Source organism: Dysidea avara, chromosome 11, assembly GCF_963678975.1.
Source record: "Dysidea avara chromosome 11, odDysAvar1.4, whole genome shotgun sequence".
NCBI classification, from domain to species: Eukaryota; Metazoa; Porifera; class Demospongiae; order Dictyoceratida; family Dysideidae; genus Dysidea; species Dysidea avara.
This window is the reverse complement of record NC_089282.1, coordinates 26,065,474-26,089,066: the sequence shown is the minus strand read 5'-3', so window position 1 is coordinate 26,089,066 and position 23,593 is coordinate 26,065,474. Positions and strand designations below refer to the sequence as shown.

Sequence of the window (23,593 nt, the reverse complement as noted above, 5' to 3'; positions counted from 1 at the left end):
TCTTGATTGTACACTTGTTACATGTCATTAGTTGGTTTCACATCATGACTCTGTCACTGTTATTCCAAAAGAATTTGAGCTATGTTGATTAACATATTTACAGACTGAAAACTTATTCCAATAAGTGTTATACATGTCATACGACAACAAAATTGTCTTTGAAGTAAAAGGTGTTGTTTTCACCAGCAAAGCGACTGTAGCACAAAGCAGATTCCACTTTTTGGAAATTAATTTTATGGTAACTATATGTGTATGATTAAACACATACATATACTATAGTATAATAAATCAGTTTCGTTATTCATTAGGTTATAGGTTATCCTTTGTAAATTTTAACTTTTCTTTTATGCTTGTATCATGTTTTGTGTTGCTTTTGTTACTGAGTACTGGTTGTTCTGTTTATTGTTTTTTTTTTTTTGTACTCCGACAAGGAGGAATAGCTACAGCTGATTGTTGTGAGTTTAAATAATAAATAAATCAATCGATCAATCAGTAAATCATGCATATTGTTTTCATCCGAACATGCCCCAGCTATTGTTTGCTGAAATAGCAAAGTGACTGTTACACTCAGTTCTCACCCATTACATAGTGGTAAACAAATTGAAATTAGGTTAGGTAATCCTAAGGCTGCAGCACATGTTGCTGTAGACCTTCATTGCTGGTCACTGTAAAGTGCTAATAATAATAATAATAATAATAATAATAATAATAATAATAATAATAATAATTGTGGAGAGGTTACTATTATGAGAGGCATTTACCAAGGAGATAGCTTGTCCCCGCTGTTATTTGTTCTGGCCTTAATGCCATTATCTGATGTATTAAACAACACTGGCAAAGGGTTTATTTTAGAAAAAGATGGGCTAAAGCTGAATCATTTGTTATACCTTGATGACCTTAAACTATTTGCAAGGACAAAGAATGAATTGGAATCCCTGCTGAATATTGTCCATATATTCAGTACTTCCATTTGCATGTCTTTTGGATTAAACAAGTGTGCCACAGCCTCTGTTGTAAGGGGCAAACTTACTGAAAGCAGCAATATTGCTCTGCCAGATGATGTTACCATAAAAGGTTTAGATGTTTTTGAGTCTTATAAGTACCTAGGAGTGTTTGAAAATAATGTGATTAAGGACTCTAAAATCAAGTCAGTAGTCATCACTAACTACAAAAAGAGAGTGAGGAAAACCCTGAAATCTGCCCTAAATGGGAAGAACATCATCATTGCCATCAACACTTGGGCGATCCCATTAGTGCGTTATACTGCAGGAATAGTAAAGTGGACACAAGCTGAAGTGAGAAGTTTGGATGTGTCTACCAGGAAATTGTTAACAATGTACAAGTGCTTCAGTAAAACTGATGATGTCCATAGATTGTATGTCCCAAGAAAATTAGGAGGCCGTGGGCTTTTAGCTGTGGAAGAAGTGATGTACCGGGAGAAGTTAAATCTGAGTAAATATTTGGCATCTAACCCTGAACCCTGGCTTCAAAAAGTTTACATTAGCAGTGAGTTTGAGCTTAATGAAACCCCAGATGATTACAAGCACCGTTGTGTTCAGGAAAACCTTGAAATGTGGAAAGACAAACCATTACATGGACAATTCCTTCGTGAAACATTGGACTCTGTTGATATGAATTTTCAATGGAAATGGCTTTCTACCAGCAATCTTAAAAAGGAAACTGAAGGATTTATATTTGCTTGTCAAGATCGAGCGGTTCCTACTAATTTAATTAAAGTTAGAATTTTTCAGCAGCCCGGGTCTGTTAATTGTCGTCTTTGTGGTTCACAGCAAGAAACTGTCGATCATTTGCTCACAAGTTGTAGTGTCATTGCCCAGTCTTTCTACAAGAAACGGCATGATGCTGTTGCTAAGTTGGTTCATTGGGAGTTGGCAAAAAAAGGTGGCTTTGAAATCAATGACAAGTGGTGGGAACACTGCCCATTGCCCGTTCTTCACAATAATTCAATGAAACTCTTGTGGGACTTTACAGTTCAGACAGATAAACATCTGACACACAACCGGCCGGACATAATATGCCTTGATTTCACAATGAACTGCTGTTTTTTGATTGATGTTGCTATACCAGGAGATAGTAGAATTTCCCAAAAGATTTCTGAAAAACGGCAACGCTATAGTGACCTGAAAATTGAAATTCAGAAAATGTGGTCTGTAAGAGCATCTGTGGCTCCTGTTATCATTGGTTCCCTTGGCTCTGTTCCTGAAGGTTTAAAAGATCAACTACAAACATTACAGATTTATCATGCTAACCTCATCCCGAAGATGCAGAAGAGTGTCTTACTGAGTTCCTGTCATATTTTACGTCGGTTTGTGACAGAACATTAAAATCCTAACCTTTTGGCTAAAGTGTGGGATATAACTTATTTACATCTAGTTGTAATTCCAGCATTGCTGTGTGTATATTTAATAATAATAATAATAATAATAATAAATAACACTGTGAGAAGGAACTCTACAACCAATCCAGTCGATTCGGATGATTCCTGTAGCAAACATAGGGATGCCATCATGTGGCAGCAAGGAGAAATGGGATACAAAGAAGCACATTGATGCATGTATTATTGTGGTATGCCAAAAGGCACTTGTTGGAATGACATTATAACAGTGAAGTTATTATATACTTGTAGCTTTAGCCATTATGCTTGTTGGAAGGCATCAGGCAGTTATTCAGTAGCAAAATCTGTTTTTAAAATTTCTAAAATCCACATAGCAACTTATCAGAGCATTTTTGGTCACCCTGAAGACACCTTTGGGTTTGATTCTATGTACGTACCTAACCAATACTGCCAAGATGCCATAAAGGTATTGTGAAGCTGGTTTCTGGTTAATATATTATGTAAGGAGGTACAAACTTCCATGATCCCAGTACTACATTACTATACAATGAAAACTATTCAGTGCTATGTTGGTAGATCACACTGAGACTTTGAGATGGGTCAAGTGTCTGATGGTGACAACATGGAGCTCATAGGTGTGGGCAATAGAGATGCAACGGTATATCGATATATCGAGTATTGTATCATTTTAAGACAATATTGATGTATCGATACAAAGTCAAACCATATCGATATATCACATATCGTGATATATCGACATATCGTGGCTTGTTAACATGGCTTACAATCAAATTATTGTACATTGTGGTTGTATGTAATACTTCTCAAAGAAAAAAAACTAACTTATTTCCCTTAAAAACGACATAGACTATTGTTTAGACTCCACTTTGTATGGTGCAATATATCTCTGTATCATGATACACTAGAGGCAATATATCGATACATCTAAACACTGTATCGTTGCAACTCTTGTGGGAAATGAAGTAACCTACATAAATGTGTCCTAAAAAGAATTTGTCATATCCTTTCCAATTTCTACGAAAAGTTGTAATAATTTTATGGTCTGTGATAAAAATAATTTGTTACATCCTTTTGGGTTTTCTATGAAACTGAATCTAAACAGAAGTTGTAGAAGCTGTGAAACTAACATTATAACTGATTGAGGTAGTGATCATTTACAGTGCTTCTAAAAGAATTTGAGCTATGTTGATTAACATATTCACAGGCTGAAAATTTATTCCAATAAGTGTTACACATGTCATACTACAACAAAATTGTCTTTGAAGTAAAAGGTGTTGTTGTTTTCACCAGCAAAGTGACTGTAGCACAAAGCAGATTCCACTATTTTGGAAATTAATATTATGGTAACTATATGTGTATGATTAAACACATACATATATTATAATATAATAAATCAGTATCTGAGTTTAAGGATCATAAATTGTATTAGTGGACAAACAAACTGTTGGCAATGTTGTAAACAATTTTGTGGTATGGTAAGTAGTGACATGGATGATAGCACTTGAAGATTAATATTTTTACATTTCTCAGGATAGTTGTGTAACACACTATGTAATAACTACACAATTTCGTTATTCATTATTATTGACCATACATTACCCTATATGTTTGCTTTCCATATTACTACATACTATCACATTTGGCATAAGTTTCCACTACAGTCAATATAACTACAGTACAATACATCATACAGTCACTGCCTCACACTCCAAGTTGTATTGTTTATGGAGAGTACCACTATGTATGGTACATACCCACATTTGTTTCCCATCAGGAAATCTGTGATGTGATGTTGTGGCAATTAATGGTACAGTGTATATGAGTAATGCATTGTATACTACATTTCACACTCATAGACATTATCTGCAAAAACATCATCTGAAATCACTCTAATGTCCTCCCAGAGCCTCTACAGTGATGTATTGGCCTTGACATGTTTTTCTCCAGAAAGCACACTAAGACACAGTTTCTGTGAAAATTGTTAGCCAGATAGTGTAGCTTTTTTGTGATGGTAATTGACCTAACAGATGTACAGTTCCCTCTCTTGTGAATAGGTGTAATGTTAGCAAGTTTCCAGTCAGATGGTGCCGTACTGGTTTCTAATGAATTTCAAATACAATGACTGACCAGGACTATAGTGTGTATTAGAGATGATAATGAACTTGCAATTGTTGTTTGTTGTCAAATTAGTGGTTTATATGTATGACTGACACTATACCTAGAAATTACTGTTGTCATATCAATTATTATTTTTATTTAAATGATATTTAATCAGGGAAAATAGCGTCAGCCAAAGAAGGCTGTTTTTCAGCTATGCCCTGAGAGCACAACAAAAAAATACAATACAATATAAGTACATACATACACAACAAAACAGAATTACAGTGTACAAAATAATGTTTTAAAACCATTCACAGTTTTAGCACTGTATAGTGCTTTAGGTAATCTGTTCCATATGGCCGTACCCCTGTACGCCAAAGACTGTTTTCCATAATTAGTTCTAACACTTGGAACAAATAATCGGTGTAAATTTCTACCAGAGCGACCAGTAACATCCACAGCATATGAAAAAATCCCATGTAAATAAGGAGGGGAAATCTTGTTGAGAATTTTAAAAACCTGTACAGCTGTGTGAAAGGTACGCCTTTCAGTTAAAGATGATCGGAAGTTAAAGTTATCAGAGGAATGGAAAGATGATGTAAACTTAGAATGGAGTCTTTCCAAACGACGAGTACTACTAGAATTTGATGGTAACCGCACAGTATCACAATAATCCAACACCGGTAAAATATAAGCTTGATATAGCAACTGCAGAACTCTAGAGGAAGCCAGCCTAACCCGATTCATAGCAAAAAGTTTCCTTCTAACTCTACCAAGAACATAAAGTTTCCTTCTAACTCTATCACAGTATCACAGTAACTCTACCAAGAACAAAAAGTTTCCTTCTAACTCTATCACAGTATCAAGAGTTTGTACTGTGATACAAAATTTTAAGTTTGATTAGGGATCAAAGAAAAGTATGCCAGTGAAACAATACCTGAATATATATATCTGAACTGAATATATACAGTGTATACTAGTGGAAATTTAATCTCTACTTTGGTATATAGGATTAAATATCCACTAGTATATCTGCAGGTGTAGACAACTTTCCTTGTTTTGTCACCTTTCCTTTCTTTTGATCCCCAATCAAACTTAAATTCCTAATTCTTCCTTCTACTTGCTTGTATAGTTTTTGTAACATTATTGTGACTACTATAGTGAACCCATGCTAGAAGAAGCAATGGTGCCAGAAATATTGAACGCGCCTCAGCTATCATTTACTGAAATAGCACAGTGACTGTTACACTTAGTTTTTAGCCATTACACAGTGGTAAACAAAGAACACTATGAGAAGGAATTCTACAATCAATCCAGTCACAACGGAAGATTTGGATCATTCCTATTACAAATGTAGGAATGCCATGAAATGGCAGCAAAGATAAATGGGACTCAATGTAGCGCACATGATCAGTGCATGCATTACTGTGGTATGCCAAAAGGTACCTGTTGGAATGACATGTAACAGTGAGATTATCATATACTCGTAGCCTTAACCATTGTGCTTGTTGGAAGGCATCAGGCAGTTATTCAGTAGCAAAATCTGTTTAAAATTATTTTTTGTAAAATTCCACATAGCAACTTATCAGAGCATTTTTGGTCACCCTGATTACACCTTTGGATTTGATTCTATGTACATACCTAACCAATACTGCCAAGATGCCATGAACGTATTATGAAGCTGGTTTCTGATCAATATACAGTGGTGGATCCAGATGGGTTTCTAGGGTTTCGACAGAAACCCCCTTTTAAAATTAGCTCAGTGGCAGTCTAAATACATAAACATTGTTGTACTGACAATTCGTCATATCAAACAACTATGTACTACTGTATTTCAGTAGCATGCAAGCAGCTGCACTTAGCTAACACCGTATATAGCTATTAAACCCTCAGCAACACTTCACTTTTCATCTCCCACTGCATTGAAAATGATCGATATACCCTAATAAAGCAGTCAAGTAATTACTCTAATAGAGCAATCAAAGCTACAGCTCATAGTCACAATCTTTGTGCTATAGTATTTCAGTTTAAAGCATTGTAATTGCTAACTAAAAGTAGCCTATAATCCACTCTCAGAGCTTCTAAAATCTCAAAATTGTCTGGAGAAATGTCATCAGGTGCCTTATTCAGAAAACCCCTTTTAAAAATCCTAGATCCGCCACTGATATATCATGTGAGAAGGTGCAAACCTCCAGTACTACTGTATTGTACAATGAAAACTCTTTCAATGTTATGTTAAGTAACTGGTAGATCACACTGAGACTTTGAGATGGGTCAAGTGTCTGATGGTGACAACATGGAGCTCATAAGTGTGGGCAATGAAGTAGCCTACATAAATGTTGTCTTAAAAAGAATTTGTCATATCCTTTTCAATTTCGATGAAAAGTTGTAATAATAATAATAATAATTTTATGGTCTGTGATAAAAATAATTTGTTACATCCTTTTGTGTTTTCTATGAAAATCTAAACAGAAGTTGTAGAAGTTGTGAAGCTAACCTTATAACTGATTGAGGTGATAATCATTTACAGTGCTTCTTAACTACATTTATTTAGACCATATTGATCACCAAAATTTAGTGGTTAATAAGTTTCACTGACTTAGTGGCTCTAACCAGTGGCAGCACACACAAGTCTAAGAATGAACTAATAAATCAGTAAATTATTACTTGTGTATAGTGTTTTATTACTTGTGTATAGTGTTTTATTACTTGTGTATAGTGTTTTATTACTTGTGTATAGTGTTTTATTACTTGTGTATAGTGTTTTATTACTTGTGTATAGTGTTTTATTACTTGTGTATAGTGTTTTAAAATCTCTTTATCATGTGATGACTAGAGAAGGAATACAGATAAAATGAATTGGTTTTAAAGATACAGATATACAGGTTGGCATACATACTGTATATAGGATCACAGCACAATGGACACATAATGGAAAACTAAAAACCTGCAGCTGGTACTGTTACAGTTATAATTAACTGTGGCTGTTAACTACAGGATTATACCCAAAAATCATTATGTTTGCACAGACCAATCGAAACACATGCCCTGGAAACTTCTAGAAACCTCAGACCCTGCCCCGCAATTATTAAAGCATTTACACTACTGTAAAAGTACTGGACACCCAATGGATACTTGTAACATCACAATAGGTTTGAGACCACTCCCATTGATTGATTAATAATAATCAAGCACGGAAATCACACTATAACAACTGTATGCTATACAAAAATACTTAATTATTGTATTGAAATTATGTAGGGATATCCAAGCAGTACAAAAATGTAATGAAACAAGCAATGAAAGATTGTATTATAGCATAGTTACGTGAGAAAATCCCTGCATTGGCATGTTAGTCATAAAAATTATAACGGTCAATGTCAAAATAGGGATTTTCCCAAGCTGGACCAACTTGAACTATATTACTTTCATGCAATCTCTGGACAACGTATATTTCAGATGTTATTGAAAAAGTATGGCATGGTTAGTTACCTATAGTTTCTCAGCCTAATTACAGTACAAAACTACATATACAGCACTTCCAATTACCTTACAGTACAGCTATAGTACAGCATAGCATTCGTTTTGTACAGAAATGATTGTGGGTTCTACGTATCACATGTGCTGACAGTTGGCATTGATTTATCACGTGTATGGCAGGTGCCTTCTTTGATTCCAAACCAGCACACTTATATCACAATTCAATCTTCATAAATAATCATTAGCATTTCTTGGTTTGGCTTCTTTTACTGGGAGAAGGGTTGGCAGTGACAAACTAGGCACCTCATTCCGTGACAGGAAGCTGTACACCCATACATTACGTGGCACAATATCCATCTGGTTCCACATGGAGTACTTTGAGATAACAAATCATTCTCTAGAGTTCCTTGGATACATATACATGAAATTGACAAGAAGAAAACATCCTGACCACCTAGCAGACTCCTGCGTTTGAGTGTTAATCAAATGGCTACAGGTTCAAGGCTGCTTAGGTCCAGTCATGGATTCTCCTTTCTCCACCTTTTCAAACACACTTTCTGTAACAACTTTCAAGAGGCTGTAGGGCCAGGTGTCCTACAGACCTACAGCACTTGTGCTGTAAAGTCTTAATAAATAAATAAAAGTAAATAAATAAAATGGTGGCCATCTGGATGAGATCTTGAGTAGAAATCACTCCTCTTCAACAACCTACTCATCCTGTTGAAATACTGAGCAAACTCTAAGTCTCACTCCACATCGTGCCATTTTCGAATAGTGATTGATCTCGTGACTGTCTACCAGTATATTTACTAGTCTCACCCCCAGACCAGGGGCGATGCTATATATTTACGTGATGATCCATTCACTTATATTGCATACAAACCAGTATAGTATACTGCATTTCTGTAGCTGTGTAGCTATTCACTGTATCCGGCTAGCTGCCTACTCGTAAATACATTAATCATAGGATAAGGCAGTTGCATGGGTTCCCTGTGAAATTTGGAGGGGAGTTGCAAGTTGCTAGCTAGTTTTACTTTAAATTTAGCATCAATTTTAAGGCATTTTCAAGCCTTTAAAAGTGCAAAAATCCTGCAGCTCCTGGGGTTGCACCCCCAGACCCCCTTGAACTTCAAATTGCTATAACTAACTGTACACTGCATGAGCCTAGCAAGTTTCATGCTGTGTCCCCTGTGTGTCAGGTCTACAATTACTTATACATAGCTATAATATAGTATAGAAAGTCTGAAGAGCAACAGATAGCTACAGGCTTGAGATTTATATTGCTAGCTAACAATGAAAATTGCATATCTGAGTGTCCAATTTTCAAAAATTTCCTGTGGGGGCATGCCCCCAGACTCCCATAGAAGGCTCGTGCCTTGCACCTCTCAGAGTGCGCTTCGCACACTGTGTAGCAACTCCTCCCATTGGCCGCACCATGCATAGTAGCAACTTCAACATATACAATGGCCTGACCGACTCAATTTTCCCTCCTCTGGCCCTGCTGATGCACAGGTTATTTTGAGGCACATGCCACACAAATTAAAATTGTGGCTGTTATGGAAGCAATTTTCAAAAAAGGGGGTTTCCGTGGAAACCTTGAAACCCCCTCTATCTCCGCTATTGATTAGTATGATATATGTTCATAGTCCAGTGTCCCTTGACTATATATGGCATCAGCAAACTGGCAATAAACACATGGTTGCTGTTACTATATGGCTTTGTACTCATTATTCATTGCAGGTCTATAATGGGATCAGTTATACAATTTCCTTTTCATGTGTTCTATATATATAGGGGAAATTTCTCCTTGTAGTGACTTCTTTCTTCTTTGTGTGCTGTTACTTTTGTCTTTGTTTACTGTTACATTTTATACCTATGTTTAATCATGTTGATAGTTATACATTAAACACCTTATAGGGTGTAATCTAAATCCCCCTGGTGAGTAAAGGGAGCAATTAGACCAAACTTCCCTGTTTTATCATTCACTAAATATTGACGTAAACATTGTGTGAGGCACATGATGAAGAGGAAAGGCCATGCAAAACTACACGCTGCATGTGACTTGCAGAAGTGACTACAAGTATAGAATATGTATAAGTATTGTGAAGGATATAAAAATCCTTGGATCGCCCAGCCCTGGTCCATGGTCCCTTTCTCCACTGTTTACACCTACCCCCATTGAGTGGCTTAACCAGCAGCTGTTAGTCTTTGCATTTGTGTCGCCAATGAGAACTTTAATCTCAACTTTAGTGTTGTCTTAATAGTAATGCATGCAAGTGTGGCTGTTATACTATCACATGCATACGTAGTTAATCTATAATTATATAGACATTTGAAACTATACAAATCCAGTTGCCAACAGTCTATGACAAATCGATCAATCAATCAATCAATCAATCAATCAGTGTACTGAGCTTAGTACTGTTTGATACAGGTACATGAATTTTGTTTTGTAATGGGGCTGGTAGCCTGGTACACAGTCATAGGAACTACCGCAAACTTTGTATACTGAAGTACTGTACATAAGTGTGTGTATTAATTTCTTGTTTATTGTATATATGTAATAAGAATCAATCAACTAATAATGTATATAAAACACAACAAGACACCGTTACAATGGCTTTCTAGGTATGTGCAAAAACCTAGCTACGTACATGCAAAGCTCAACCAAGGATGTGTGACAACATCATGTTGGTTGTTGAAAATCTACCGCACATATAGTTCTAATTCTTCTACCAAGACTGCCTCATCTGAGAATGCTTGGTTAGTGCACAGTCGTACTTCAATATCATCCTTTCTTTCCATAGTCATTTGACGGAAGAACCAGGGTTGGTCAGTGTTAGTGCAGCAATTGTTGTTTAGAAGACACCCATCACCATCCCACAAGGGATCTGTGGTGTAATATAAGTTATTGACGTATGTTCCAGTGTCACCAGCTTCACAATAATAATGTGTACCTACGAATGCAGGAGGGGATGGTCCCCGATATCTAGCACAAGGACAGTTAAAAGAAGGGTAATTGTAGTCATCGCTCAGGCCTACTGCATATGTCCAGACATGCTTACGAGGTCTGCCTAGTGTAATGGATATTCCCTCAACATAGTAATTATCTAAGGAAGGGTTGCTCACTTCTCCGAAAGCAGATGGTGACCCTTTTTGATAGCCTTTCACTTTCCCACAGATCTTATTGTACCCAACTGTGTGAACATGGAAGTGTGAGGAGTGGCAGCCAGCATTATCATTAAGTGATCGACATAAATCCAAGCCATTTACTTTAATCTTCTTCCATCCATTGGGACAATCATCTCCATTACTAGTATCAATGTCAGCAATCTTCATCCATCCTCCTTTGTGACCACTACACTCTAGTTCCATATCGCAGTAGACAGTGTGGACATGATCAGTTTTTATAACATAATATCCTGATTTGCCATGACTGGCTGGGTTCTTGTCATATATGTTAGCACAAGAGACTCCAGGAAATTCAACATCAAATCCATACCTTGCACAGGTCCCATTTTCAGCTGTTGCTTGTTCAGTTAGCAACAGCAACATTGCAGCTAGCACCAAGGCAGTGGAATAATATTCCATCATGTTCAGCTCACTGGCTATCAGACACTTATGATGATACCTGAATGACAGCTGCTCTTTTTATAAGAAATTTTAAACAGGAAATCATAATTAAATTGTGTATAGTAAAAGTCCCTTTTGTAATGCTGTTTTCCCAGGCATTGTGACTATTGTCAGAGAAGTTATGTAAACCTGTAACCTCATAAACACATTTTTGCGACCAGTTGTTCTTGTTAGGTAGATTATATTTCAATTTTGTGTGGTCTAAGAATGACATGCATGGACTAACTATGTAGTATGAAATAAGCCTAAGGATGGTGCTGCACACGCCCACTCAGAGTTAGTATCAGAAATTTAACCACTACACATTGAGATTGTATCATGTATGTTGTGCCTTATGGAACTATAGTGGAGTCATCACCTCTATCGATGTCACATATTATCAGTAAGCTAGACATCAGACTAGTAGCATTTGCACAAATTACTTATCACTTAAATGTCTGGCCTTTATAAATACAAGTAAAGTTCTTGCAGTGCTGGTCACTGTAAAGTGTTAATAGCAATAACAATAATAGTAGCCGCAAGGAGACTACATAACCAGTGACTGCAAAATGATGATTGCATGATTGCAGTAATTCACTCTATTAGAGGGGTCAGACATGTAAAACGTCACCATGTACATGCAGATATCAACTGTAGGTAAAAAGTTGCCATGTAGAGAGTTCAGCTTGTCATCCTGTAGAGAGTTCAGCTTGTCATCCTGTAGAGAGTTCAGCTACCTTTAAAGTTATCCTAGAGAGTTTTGCTACAAACAAGTCATCCTGCAGAGTTCAGCCACCTTGTAGAACATTCAGCTACATGTACATTGTAAGTCTCTCTGTAGTGAGTTCAGCTACACTATATAGTATAAATGCCCTTCAACTGCATAGCAAATCACTATGTGGAACATTCAGCTACGTACTTAACAAGACATACTGCATGTAGTACGTTTGATTACACCAGTAACTATTAGAACATTTATCTCTTTTTAAAAATCTTTTAAAGATATATTGTAGTTTAGTAGGTTCTTCTGTAGTCTTCTCATTGCTGTAATAAAGCAAAAAGAAAGTCCCAAAGCCAGCAATAGGCCAGCTTGGGGCTTGCAATAACAAAAAGAAGTGATATCTATAGCCAAGCTGCAAAAACGTTTGCAGTCCCCAGGGTGAAAGTGAAAGGTGGTAGCCAAGAAATGGCTGCATTGTGATAATGCCAATCATTTTAAATGATCCTCATTGTTAAAAATGATTTACATCATTAAAAAATGTACAGCATTTGTTGAATGATTTGAAGAGTACATCATTCGAATGGCATAAACGATGTTTGAATAAGTGCATACGCAAACTGGCTCACACAGGTTGTTTGAGTTTACTGCAGAAGATTGCGAGAAAAACCATTTTTTGCCATAGAGAATTACACTTGAGGCACTTGATTCTAGCTCTCTGTATTTCTTGGCTACCAACTTTGATTTCACAACTTTTAATGAGTTATACTTGTCTTATTTAGTCAGTAAAATTCCACTAAATTTTGCTTTTAATTTTAAGCAACTTATTTAGTTGCACTGAAGGCACTTATAGACTCGATTGTAACCAATCCTGCCAAGTGCAGCGAAGGTATTGTGATACTGAGGCTAGATAGCTTTTCATGGGAAAGTACAGACGTTGAGGATCCCTACAATAGAGTACTGCTGTACTGTTGATTATAATTAAAGCTACTGTTGTGGATTCTTCATGACTATAACTCATATTGCCTCATATTTATTACACTGTAAAGATGTTTGATCCTATGGTAAGTACAAAATAATCACATTTAATGAAACAAATTGAATGCTATCTTACTTGTACCTGTAGATCAAAGGGCAACATCAAGTTGTATGGAGTACGTACCCTCCCTCTGGTATTTTTTAGAGGATTTTCAATGACCATAATTTAAACTTAATTGGACCTACAGGGCTCCCTCGATTATCCGACCTCTTTGGGACCAAGACGTGTTCAGACAATCAAAAAGTTCAGATAATCAAAGCCCATTCACTTATATATATATATACAGAGCCCTGTTCAAACACTCTAATGGAACATACATCTTAGACAAAATACTCTAATAGAGCAGTCATTTCTACTGTTTAGATAACCAAGTGCTCAGATAATAGATGCTCGGATAATCAAGGCAGCAATGTACTTGGTTCCTGACATAAGTCAGCCTTCAGTCTCCCTGTACAGAGGGTTGTTTGTGTTCTTTTAGCTAATTGTAATTCCTACCCTTTTCTGCATGTTTATTTTTAGGAAACATTGTTACTCATCTGATGTATGGAGGTGCAGGTGCAGGTGCAGGTGCAGGTGCAGGAGTAATTGCCTTTGTAGCAGCAGTAGTAGCAATATTAGTTACGTTGTCTGTTCTTGTGTATAGAAGATATCGGATAAACCCAACTGCTCAAGGTACTAGCATTATTTATTGCCAATTGTTTTAGTGTCGTGTGTTGTAGAAGTGGCTCCACTGACTTCTTCTCCAATCCAAGGTACAATAAAATGATGATATAGTACAATTTATTTATATATCAATGTGTGCAGCGCAAGAATCTGACAGTGATACTGAAGTACCTGATGGTGGTCGCACCAAACAACATCGTAAGAAAAATTATGGAAGTGTTTCATCCCTATCTTTGCTTAGTGCTATGCCTAAATCAAATGGTAAATTAATACTATTAATGACAGAAATCATGTTACGTTCTAATACATAGTTTCTGAAGCAAAAGAAATGATAATACTCCATCCCACAGGTTAGCAGCACCTCCCTCACATGTTAACTTATTAGTGTACACATTACAGATACTAGACCACACATGCAGGCACTGAGAGATCATGTGATCAGTCAGATTAGTGAAGATAAGCTACAACCACTAGCATACAAATTGGAACTACCACAAGAAGTGATAGATCAGTTACCAGTGGGTAAACAAGGATTTGAAGTGATGCTGAATGAATGGTTGAAATCTGGTCAATGTACATGGAATGATTTGGTAGTTACACTTTGTTGTCCTCAAGTGGATGAGCAGCAATTATCAGATCAACTGATAAGGAAGTTACAGTCTACTGGTACGTATAGTATGATGGATAGTATCAAATATCAGGGAAGGTGGAACAGAGTAGATGGTGGGGGTGCTTTGTCAATGAAAGCTACGTTTCAGTTCAACAGAATGCATGCAGTTGGAAGTGTACACCCAGGTTGTAGAAGTGCTGAAATGGAATTATAGTTACTGTCACTCCGCTGATTTGTATGGTACTCGGATGTTGTTATGGAGCCAACTGTAGAAGCATGCAAAGCTCATTTGAAATTGAAGGGACCTGTAATTGACAGGCAGTACAGTTCTTTCTTTCTACTACCAATACCATATATATTCACTTATTTTCAGTGGTCTCCTCTAGCATACCATTTAAAGCCACAATATTACATATGCCACCTAAATCCCTAAAGTTCTTGTTAGTTAAATAAGTGAATGTTTTCTTTAATAATGTTGGTGTATTATAATAACATAACTAGTAGAGATAATAATAATAATATAATCATAATTTTATAACCTCATATTAATGAGTATAATTACATGATGGGGGAGGTAGGAAATAAAATCATCAATTAAAGTACATTCTAATCTTGTCAGATTTTCCACACATCTGTGTTGTTATACAGTAGACCCTCGGTTAGTCGAACTCCATTGTGTCTCAGGCAATGGTAAAAGTGTTCAGATAGGTGAATATCTTTGATAACTGAAACTCCTGCATTTATATACAGAGGTCTGTTTAAATACTCTAATAGAACATACACACGTACTCAAAATACTCTAATAGAACAGTCATTTCCAATTTTGGATAAATGAGGATCGGAAAACCGAAAGTCTACTGTACCTTCTCTTGTTTCACTACTTTTGTCCCTTGGATCCCATTTTTAAATTAAATACCCTAGTTTCTTTAATATGTGTACACATGTGACTGTTCTATTAAAATATCACTGTTGCAATAAGGTGACTGCTTTATCGGTGGAGGTATCCAGTGAGATAAATCTTAGGGCACCATGATTACCATGCCCTATTCTCTGCAGATAGTTATAAAATACAGTTACGTATCTTCTCCTTCTAATCATTGCATCAGCGTTTCAAAAAGATATTTGTGTTAACTATATACATGCCTATAAAGAAATGTGACAATACGAGATATTTAACTTCTTGATATGGTTTTCTCGCATGAAGAAAAAGACAAGAAGAAGAACAATTGAAGATGAAAAATAAAGGCAAAGGGCAGAGAGTGGGTAATTGTTGGAACTCTAAAGAAGCAAAAATTGCATTGTTGTCTCAGGTTGTGTACAATGCATCACTAGCTTTTTGACTGTGGTCATGCAGGAATGACTGTCAGGTAAACCAAAATATTCTGTAAGAGTCTAGTGATGCATGATACATATTGATATATTGGAATATCACAATACTCTTTGCAATATTATCGCATAGGCAATATGTATCATATTTTGCAATAATTATCGCATTTATCATCTAATTTGTGTCTCTTCTAGGCCTCATATTTGATACAGTTCGTGCATACTATGTCAGTTGGTTAACTTGTTAGCTAAGAAGTTATGTTTGTAAACTAATTCTCAGTAATAACATTCAGTCATATAATAATTGCATGTCACAAAAACAATATCAGCCAACCCTACATCACAGTACATAATAATAGAGGAATAGTCATGGCAATACCGACACCATGTTTGTGTATTGATATTTTGATTGCACGATCATGGAAATGCGAAGGTCTGGTTTTGTACAATTTAACGATGTAGCTTAGTTGTTTACCTTGTTATAGTAACAGTACTAAATATTGAAACATTATTGTTCCAGACATTTAATTAAATTTAATATGAAGGAGAATATTTTTGCACTATAACAGTGTAGCTGGGTTGCTAACTGCTTTCCTGGACTCTTTAAAGCTTGTTATATAACAGTGCAATGGAATAATACTGTCGCTGGTACTTGACTATGAATATTTATTGGTAGCCCATGCATTTAATAGCACTTGGACACATTCTAATATTGTTTGGGTGTGTATATTAATTATGATTATTTTCTGCTATAGTTATCGAGGAGGAGTTGTTAAAGCTGACCCCAACAGAGAGTCAATTATGTCAATATGTGGTTGACATGGTAGCACCAGATTGGTGTGCACTAGCAGCAGCATTAGATGTTAACATTGAAGGCATCAGTAAACCAGTGACTGAATCTTGTATGGCTATGTTTTGTGAGTATTTGAAAAGGTCAAGACCTAATTGGAGACATATACTAAGTGCTATGACTGGGAGCAGTAGAGAATCTTGTGCCAAACTCATAACACAATTGTTGCCAGGTTAACATAATTTTATCATTTACACAAAGTGATTATTGTGACCTGTAGAAATTGTTGACCTCGAACCATTAGAGTGGCGTGAATACCAATCAAGTAATATTGGTGGTTTTGCTATGATATGTATACAATTATCTTGATATTGCTTTAGGAAAAGTGCTGGTGGATATGTACACAATATTATCTGAGCTGCACATCATACAAGCAAGGCCTTTTCCAGATGGTATGCATCAATATAATGTACACTACCTTTGTTTTGTGCTTGCAGATATCCCCCATGCTATATGTATTGTGATGTATAATTGTTATCATACACTGACATGCAGTGTTGGGGGTAGCGAGTTACATAATATTATTATTACCTTTTGTGGTAACTATGTACATAATATAATGAAATATGCTGTAAAAGCTAGTAATGTAACTTAAGTTACTTTACTTATAGATGTAATGTGTTATCCAAGTAAAAAAAGTTATACTTAAACACCTCGAATATTAAGTAATTTTATTAATACTTAGTGGCCTGAAGTAATGCCTATCCACAACGAAAGCAATGAGCAGTAACAAAGCCCACCTCAAACTAATGAATGAAGTTAACTGATCAGAAGATACTGTTACTTTCTCTTGAATACAATTATAACCAAGACTTTACACATTGTTCAACAACATGACTGTGTTACTGATCAGACTAGTATATTAATTTTAAAATGAAGTAGGGATCTATGCAATAAAAAGAAGTGAAACAATAGATGAATGATGGTATTACAGCATAGCTCAGAGGGAAGACTCCTACATTTGCATGTTATAACAATCATTTTTGTTCAACACCAAAGTAGGGATTTTCCCACCGAGCTAACCATCATTCATCTCTTGTTTCACTACTTTTTATCGTTTGGACCCCTACTTCATTTTAAAATTTAAATTTACTAGTTTGGTTTTTATTGTTTTAGCATACAGCTATACACATGTGACTGTTCTATTAGGGTGACTGCTGTATTAGAGTTTCTTGTGTCAGCCTTCACCTACCAGGGGTGGGTCACTATTTCATATTTTCATTGTGCTAGTATTAACAACTAGACCAATAATAACGCGGTGTGTATTGTGATTGAGTAAATAGATTGTTAAGAGGTGTGGTCTCGGTGCTCGATTGTTACAATTAATCAACCTCCAAGATCACGTTAATAGGCATGGTACTGAACCTATCATGAAGTTACAGGTATCTACAAGCGTAAGTGCTTAAATAAGTTTGCGGCATCTAAATATGCAACTCAAGGAAAGTGTTGATAGGGAAGTTAATACCTCAATATGGTTTCACTGCATAAAGAAGGAAGAAGACAAGGCTGATAAAAGGAAAGACAAGGTGCAGAGGGCACACACTCATCACAACCCCAAAAAGCACATAACACAGATGAGTCTGTTATTGTGGTATAAAATAGTAACTGTGCACTGCTTTGTTTGGCCTCCAGCCTTATGACTGTGGTCAGGCAGGCAGACGGCAGATGAAAATTCGTGATTTTTAAAAAATTCTATATCTGGCTGCCTGTAAGTGTTTTCTTGCTTTTCCTGTTAGATGGACTAATATTATTCCATAAAAGTGATTTTCGTTGTGAAAGGTGTTTCCTGGATGATTTTTAAAGGTGAAACTTTATGCGGCAAGCATTATTTGTGGGTGGATCCCTACGTCAACAGTACTATACTACTGTATGATTAGAATTATTCACATGATAGCTTAAAGCTATTCAAACAAAGTACAATATAAGATGTAATATTATTATTGTTACTTTAGTAATGAGTAATACAGTAGGTTGCAAAATAAAGTTAACGTTTCGTAATTGTAATTACGGTGTGATTACTAAGTAATTACCATGTTTGTACTGTAATTACGTTTTGACCGTAATCTGTAATTATGCAAAAAAGTAGTTTTTCACCAGCCATATATACAATATACTCATAGTTACCAATAGAGCATAATTCGCAATTACGCTTTGTAATTACGCTACTACAGCGTAATTAAAATTACGAAACGTTAACTTTTTTCTGCAGTCTACTGTATGTTATCAAATAGTGCTGTTTAGTATGGAAAATTTTAATTCTAAATATTTAAGTAGTTTACTAAGTATGTTGAACTATAAGTATTTTAGTTATAGTAATACTAAAACAACACTAAATATGTAACTGTAACTAAATGATTTCTGTTGCAAGTAATAGTAATAAGTTACTTTAACTACTGTTAACATGCCTAGTGGACTTAGTCAGTATTTAATTTCTTGTGTATTAGGTTGGCTGGTAGATTCATGTACACTTTTGGAAGCAGTCAGAGAAAAAATGCTGCTTAACAAGGGAGAAGTTGATGAGATATTAAATACAGCATTATTATCAAAGGATCGAAGTGCAAAAGTTGTTCACTTACTACGGAGGAAACTTAATGCATCTTTATATACTATGTTGGCTGAGAGATACAGACCAGGTAATCAGGGTATATTCATTGTAACGTTATTCGTATTATAAGCCGACTTTGTGTACTATCAATGAACCTTCTGACCTGGAAATTTTAAAACCAACATTAATTTGCCGTAGTTCGGTGGGGTAGACACACTGGCTTGCTCACAATGGACAATCAATTGTGGGACTTGGTATCCGTATATCCCCAGCACTTGTCTGTGCATATCAACAGACATAGGAGCAATGTTACCTGCTGTCACCCACCATCGAAGTCATGGGGTATATCTATAAAATAAATCCAGTGGGTAGACTCTTTCTGGCTAGGGTGATGTAGGTCACCCAGGTGGGGCGGCCTATTAACCTGGATCGACTTGGGTGATTAACCTGGATTGACTTGGGTGATAAACTGACCTACCTGTTGTCTAAATTAGTTTCCCTAGATGAGGATGGTTTTGCTAAGTTTATGGGCTGCTTAAAAGATGCTGGTGGACATCCAGGTCATTTAGACCTTTATGAGAAGTTGAAAAACAAATAAAAAAATGTAATGCTGAGCATAATTTACTGTAATTGTTTAATGTGCACACTAAGGTGGATTTTTATATGAATGTGTTCATTGTAATTACTTTAATGCGTAATGATAGCTAACTATATGAAAGTTTTCTATTGGCAAGTTTACTGTAATAACTATGTAATGTAGACATTAAATGTATGCTATTAAGAACCAATAATCACTGCTGGATATTTTTATGAAAACAGTAATTATGTCAAATTTTATTTTGGTGGGGGTTAACCATAAAACATACCATATAATAATTATTATCACTTTCACAAGATGCTTAGCTATGTGTAAGTGTGACAGCCATGAATGTTGGATAGCTACATTAATATTTGGTATAGCTATATTTAATTGTTGTAAACTTGTACTATGTCTAGGGGGCTGCTGAAGCACCCCCTCCAAATTTTTACCAAATGCTTGCTAGAGAGCTAGAGGAGGGTACAGTACTGGTGGAATTACACATGATGTGGGAAATGAAAAGACATAAAGAGCAAGAAGGGAAGAACAGAATCAACAAGAATCAGTATTGAACTTCCTGTGTACTAGGTTGGCTGGTAGATTCATGCACACTTTTGGAAGCAGTCAGAGCAAAAGAGCCTCTTAACAAGGGTGAGATACTAAACGCAGCATTGTTATCAAAGGATCGAAGTGCAAAAGTTGCTCGCTTGCTACGGAGGAAACTTAATGCATCTTTGTATACTATGTTGGCTGAGAGATACAGACTGGGTATAATCAGGATATTATTATTATAATTGTTTCATTGTAATGTTAGTCTACTATAAAGCTGATTTTGTGCACATTTAACAAAACCTTCTAACCTGGAAATTTTACTAAAACTCCTCATTTCTTTCTCTGTAAAATTAAAATATATTTGACAGTAAAGCAATACCTCTGCATTTTAAATGTCAGCATTTAATTCTTTTGTGGATAGGCTTTGGTATGGCTATGAGGTGTAATTTAGAATTGTTTTTATGACCACGTTGAACAAAATTTTGTATCTAGTAATCTGTGTACGTACTCTGCTTTATGCCTGTATAGTAGATGAAACAAATCACCAAATTTGATTACTTGTAGTTCAATAATTGATCTACTTAATTAACTTGGCCACCAGTACAGGATACTGGTGGACCTTCGACATACTTAGAAAGTGCAACCATATAACTGTTGTAATTCTCTGTGTTGAAAAACATTTAATAGATAAATAAAAATAAATTTAAATGGTTAGAGAATCTATATTGTTTGTGTAACCTAAATCTGTAAGAACATGGAATTTTGCATCAAACATTTGTATTTATAGTGCATACGAAGGTCAAACCTACTGCTAAAATGAATAGTAGTTTCAAATAGATGTCCAAGTATTCAGTTAAGCATGATTCTTTTGTTAGGGGGTAAAGCCCAAAAACTATTTTATCTCATCTAAGCAAGAATGAATCTTTCACTATGTCCACTATCAAGACTTGAGTCTCATCCATCTGAGCACAGTTTAAATAGTGCAAACAAATATTTGGTAGTATGTAGGGACCCGCCGATTATGCTGGAATAATTATGAGCATAATAGGTACCTGAAAGCATTGAGCATAATGCTAACATATAATAGGTAGAATATTATGTAACAATATGAATTCTTGCTTATAAAAATAAGTATCACAGAAAGATCGATATACTCTAATAGAACAGTCGGTAACTCTAATAGAGCAATCACATAGCTGACTGTTCTATTAGAGTATATTGATCTTTTCTGTGATGTGCTTTTGATAAGTAAGTTTGTGCTTCAGGCACTTATTATTTACCCATAAACTGGAAATTATTAGCAGAGCATGAGAACTGAGGCATAAATAATTGGGCATAATTTGAGCATAATAGGTAAGTATTGAGCATAAATGTAAGCATAATAGGTAAATTTTTGAGCAGTGCAGTATAGCATAATAGGTAAAATTATGAGCATAATCGGCGGGTCCCTAGTAGTATGTTAATGAATCAAATATGTAGTCATGCCAACTGAATAACCAAATACCAGAATAATCCTTTTAGTGCTAACCTACCCCTAACTCAAACTAAGCCAATCCTTAATATTTTATGATTAAAATTTGGCAGACAGCAGAGAAAATGTGAAGATTACGTCGCTTGAAAATTTGTATGTGTATGGTATGAGATTTGTATTGTATATATGTTAAAGTCTACAATGTTGATGTATAACCTGGTATTGTTCACAGGTACTGAATGGGGTAAAGTGTTGGAGAAGCATCGGTTTGAACTGTGTGAACGCCTGGAGCCAGTTGTATTTGGAATTTTAAATTTTCTTTATGAGATTATTCCACTTGAAGAAAGAAGCAAAATTAATACTCCACAATATACATCAGATTATCAGAAAGTTTCTATTATTTTAGCTGTAATAATTAATAGTAACAAGAAGGAGTATTTTGATAAGTTTTGTGACAGTTTGTGTGAACTCTGTCATACGCAATTGGCAGAAGAACTGAAATTTAAACTGCCTTCATAATATCAGTTATAAATGTTTGTATATACACATACACAGTCTTGTAATATAAGTAGATTAAGCTACATGATCATGACCGGCTGTTTATTTATTTATACTGTTTGTTTAGAATATGTGTTTGAGGTACATAGTAAATACATTGTGTATTAACATAAAGCTATGTACTGCTTCATTCTTACAAAATTATATAAAGGATTTCAACTGGAAACACAAAAAAACCATCCATTGATACCACTGGAATAATGTGGGATTGCAATTATTAAATTATTATGATGGTGCAGCCCAGAAATTTACTCAGATTAATTTTATAGCTATCCATTTCGGTACACTTCATCAGTGACTCAGTGTATAACTAGCTATACTATTAAAAGTTTGTAAGGCTGACAACATACATACCACATAATTATTACAAAGTTTGTTTTAGCCACCTGTTCAGAGTAGACTACTATTTGAATTCATGATTAGTTGTGAAAAATGGCTCCTTGCAGTGAAAGTGTCATCTACCCTGTGGTCGTGTACACAGTTGACAACATTAATTATTTTGTGACCTGGATCAAGAATTTTGATTGTTGAAATTTTCCATTAATGGCATCTATAAAAGAGCCTAGCAATTCCCAGGGGATATTAAACAAATCTGGTATGCCGACGATGTTTGCGCTTGTGGTAAGCTTGGAAGATTGTACCAGTGGTGGCAACGTCTCTGCTCAGTTGGTCCATTTTATGGCTATTTTGTCAATGCTTTAAAGACCTGGCTAGTTACTAAGGAGAATCTGCTTCCTGATGCCAAACAACTATTTGCTGGTTCATATAGTAAATGTGACCAGTGATGGACGTCCTTACCTTGGTGGTGCAATAGGCACTTCATCCTACATTCAAACTTCTGTCTTTAATAAGGTTCAAATTTGGACTGAAGAAGTAAAACTGTTGTCTAAGATCGCTGAAGCTTAACCACATGCTGCCTATTGTGTCTTTTTCACACATGGACTTTCAAGTCAGTGTCTATTTCTTTGTTGTACTGTCCCTGGCATTTCCCCCTGTCTTCAACCACTTGACAACGTCATCTGCCAGGTTTTCATTCCTACAATCATTGGTTGTTCACCTCCATCTGACTCATTATGTAAGCTTTTCTGCCTTCCTGCTCAATGGGGTGGTCTTGG

At 35.7% G+C, this 23,593-nt stretch overlaps 1 protein-coding gene across 3 annotated transcripts in view; it reads left to right on the top strand.

Annotated features, from left to right (window-relative positions):
* LOC136238545 (uncharacterized) overlaps nt 1-22,637 on the top strand; it is a 33,733-nt gene extending 11,096 nt beyond the window's left edge. For 2 of the 3 annotated variants that reach the window (XM_066029092.1, XM_066029093.1), the window contains exons 5-14: nt 13,846-13,998; nt 14,046-14,078; nt 14,131-14,250; nt 14,301-14,339; nt 14,389-14,655; nt 16,681-16,947; nt 16,996-17,040; nt 17,096-17,167; nt 19,220-19,408; nt 22,153-22,637. In XM_066029092.1, coding sequence (XP_065885164.1) covers nt 13,846-13,998; nt 14,046-14,078; nt 14,131-14,250; nt 14,301-14,339; nt 14,389-14,655; nt 16,681-16,947; nt 16,996-17,040; nt 17,096-17,167; nt 19,220-19,408; nt 22,153-22,439 — 1,472 coding nt within the window. In that variant the 3' untranslated portion in view covers nt 22,440-22,637. Of the gene's footprint in view, nt 1-13,845; nt 13,999-14,045; nt 14,079-14,130; nt 14,251-14,300; nt 14,340-14,388; nt 14,656-16,680; nt 16,948-16,995; nt 17,041-17,095; nt 17,168-19,219; nt 19,409-20,316; nt 20,666-22,152 lie in introns of all 3 variants that reach the window. The other variant, XR_010693029.1, reaches the window with a different exon arrangement.
* Nucleotides 22,638-23,593: the final 956 nt, after the last annotated feature.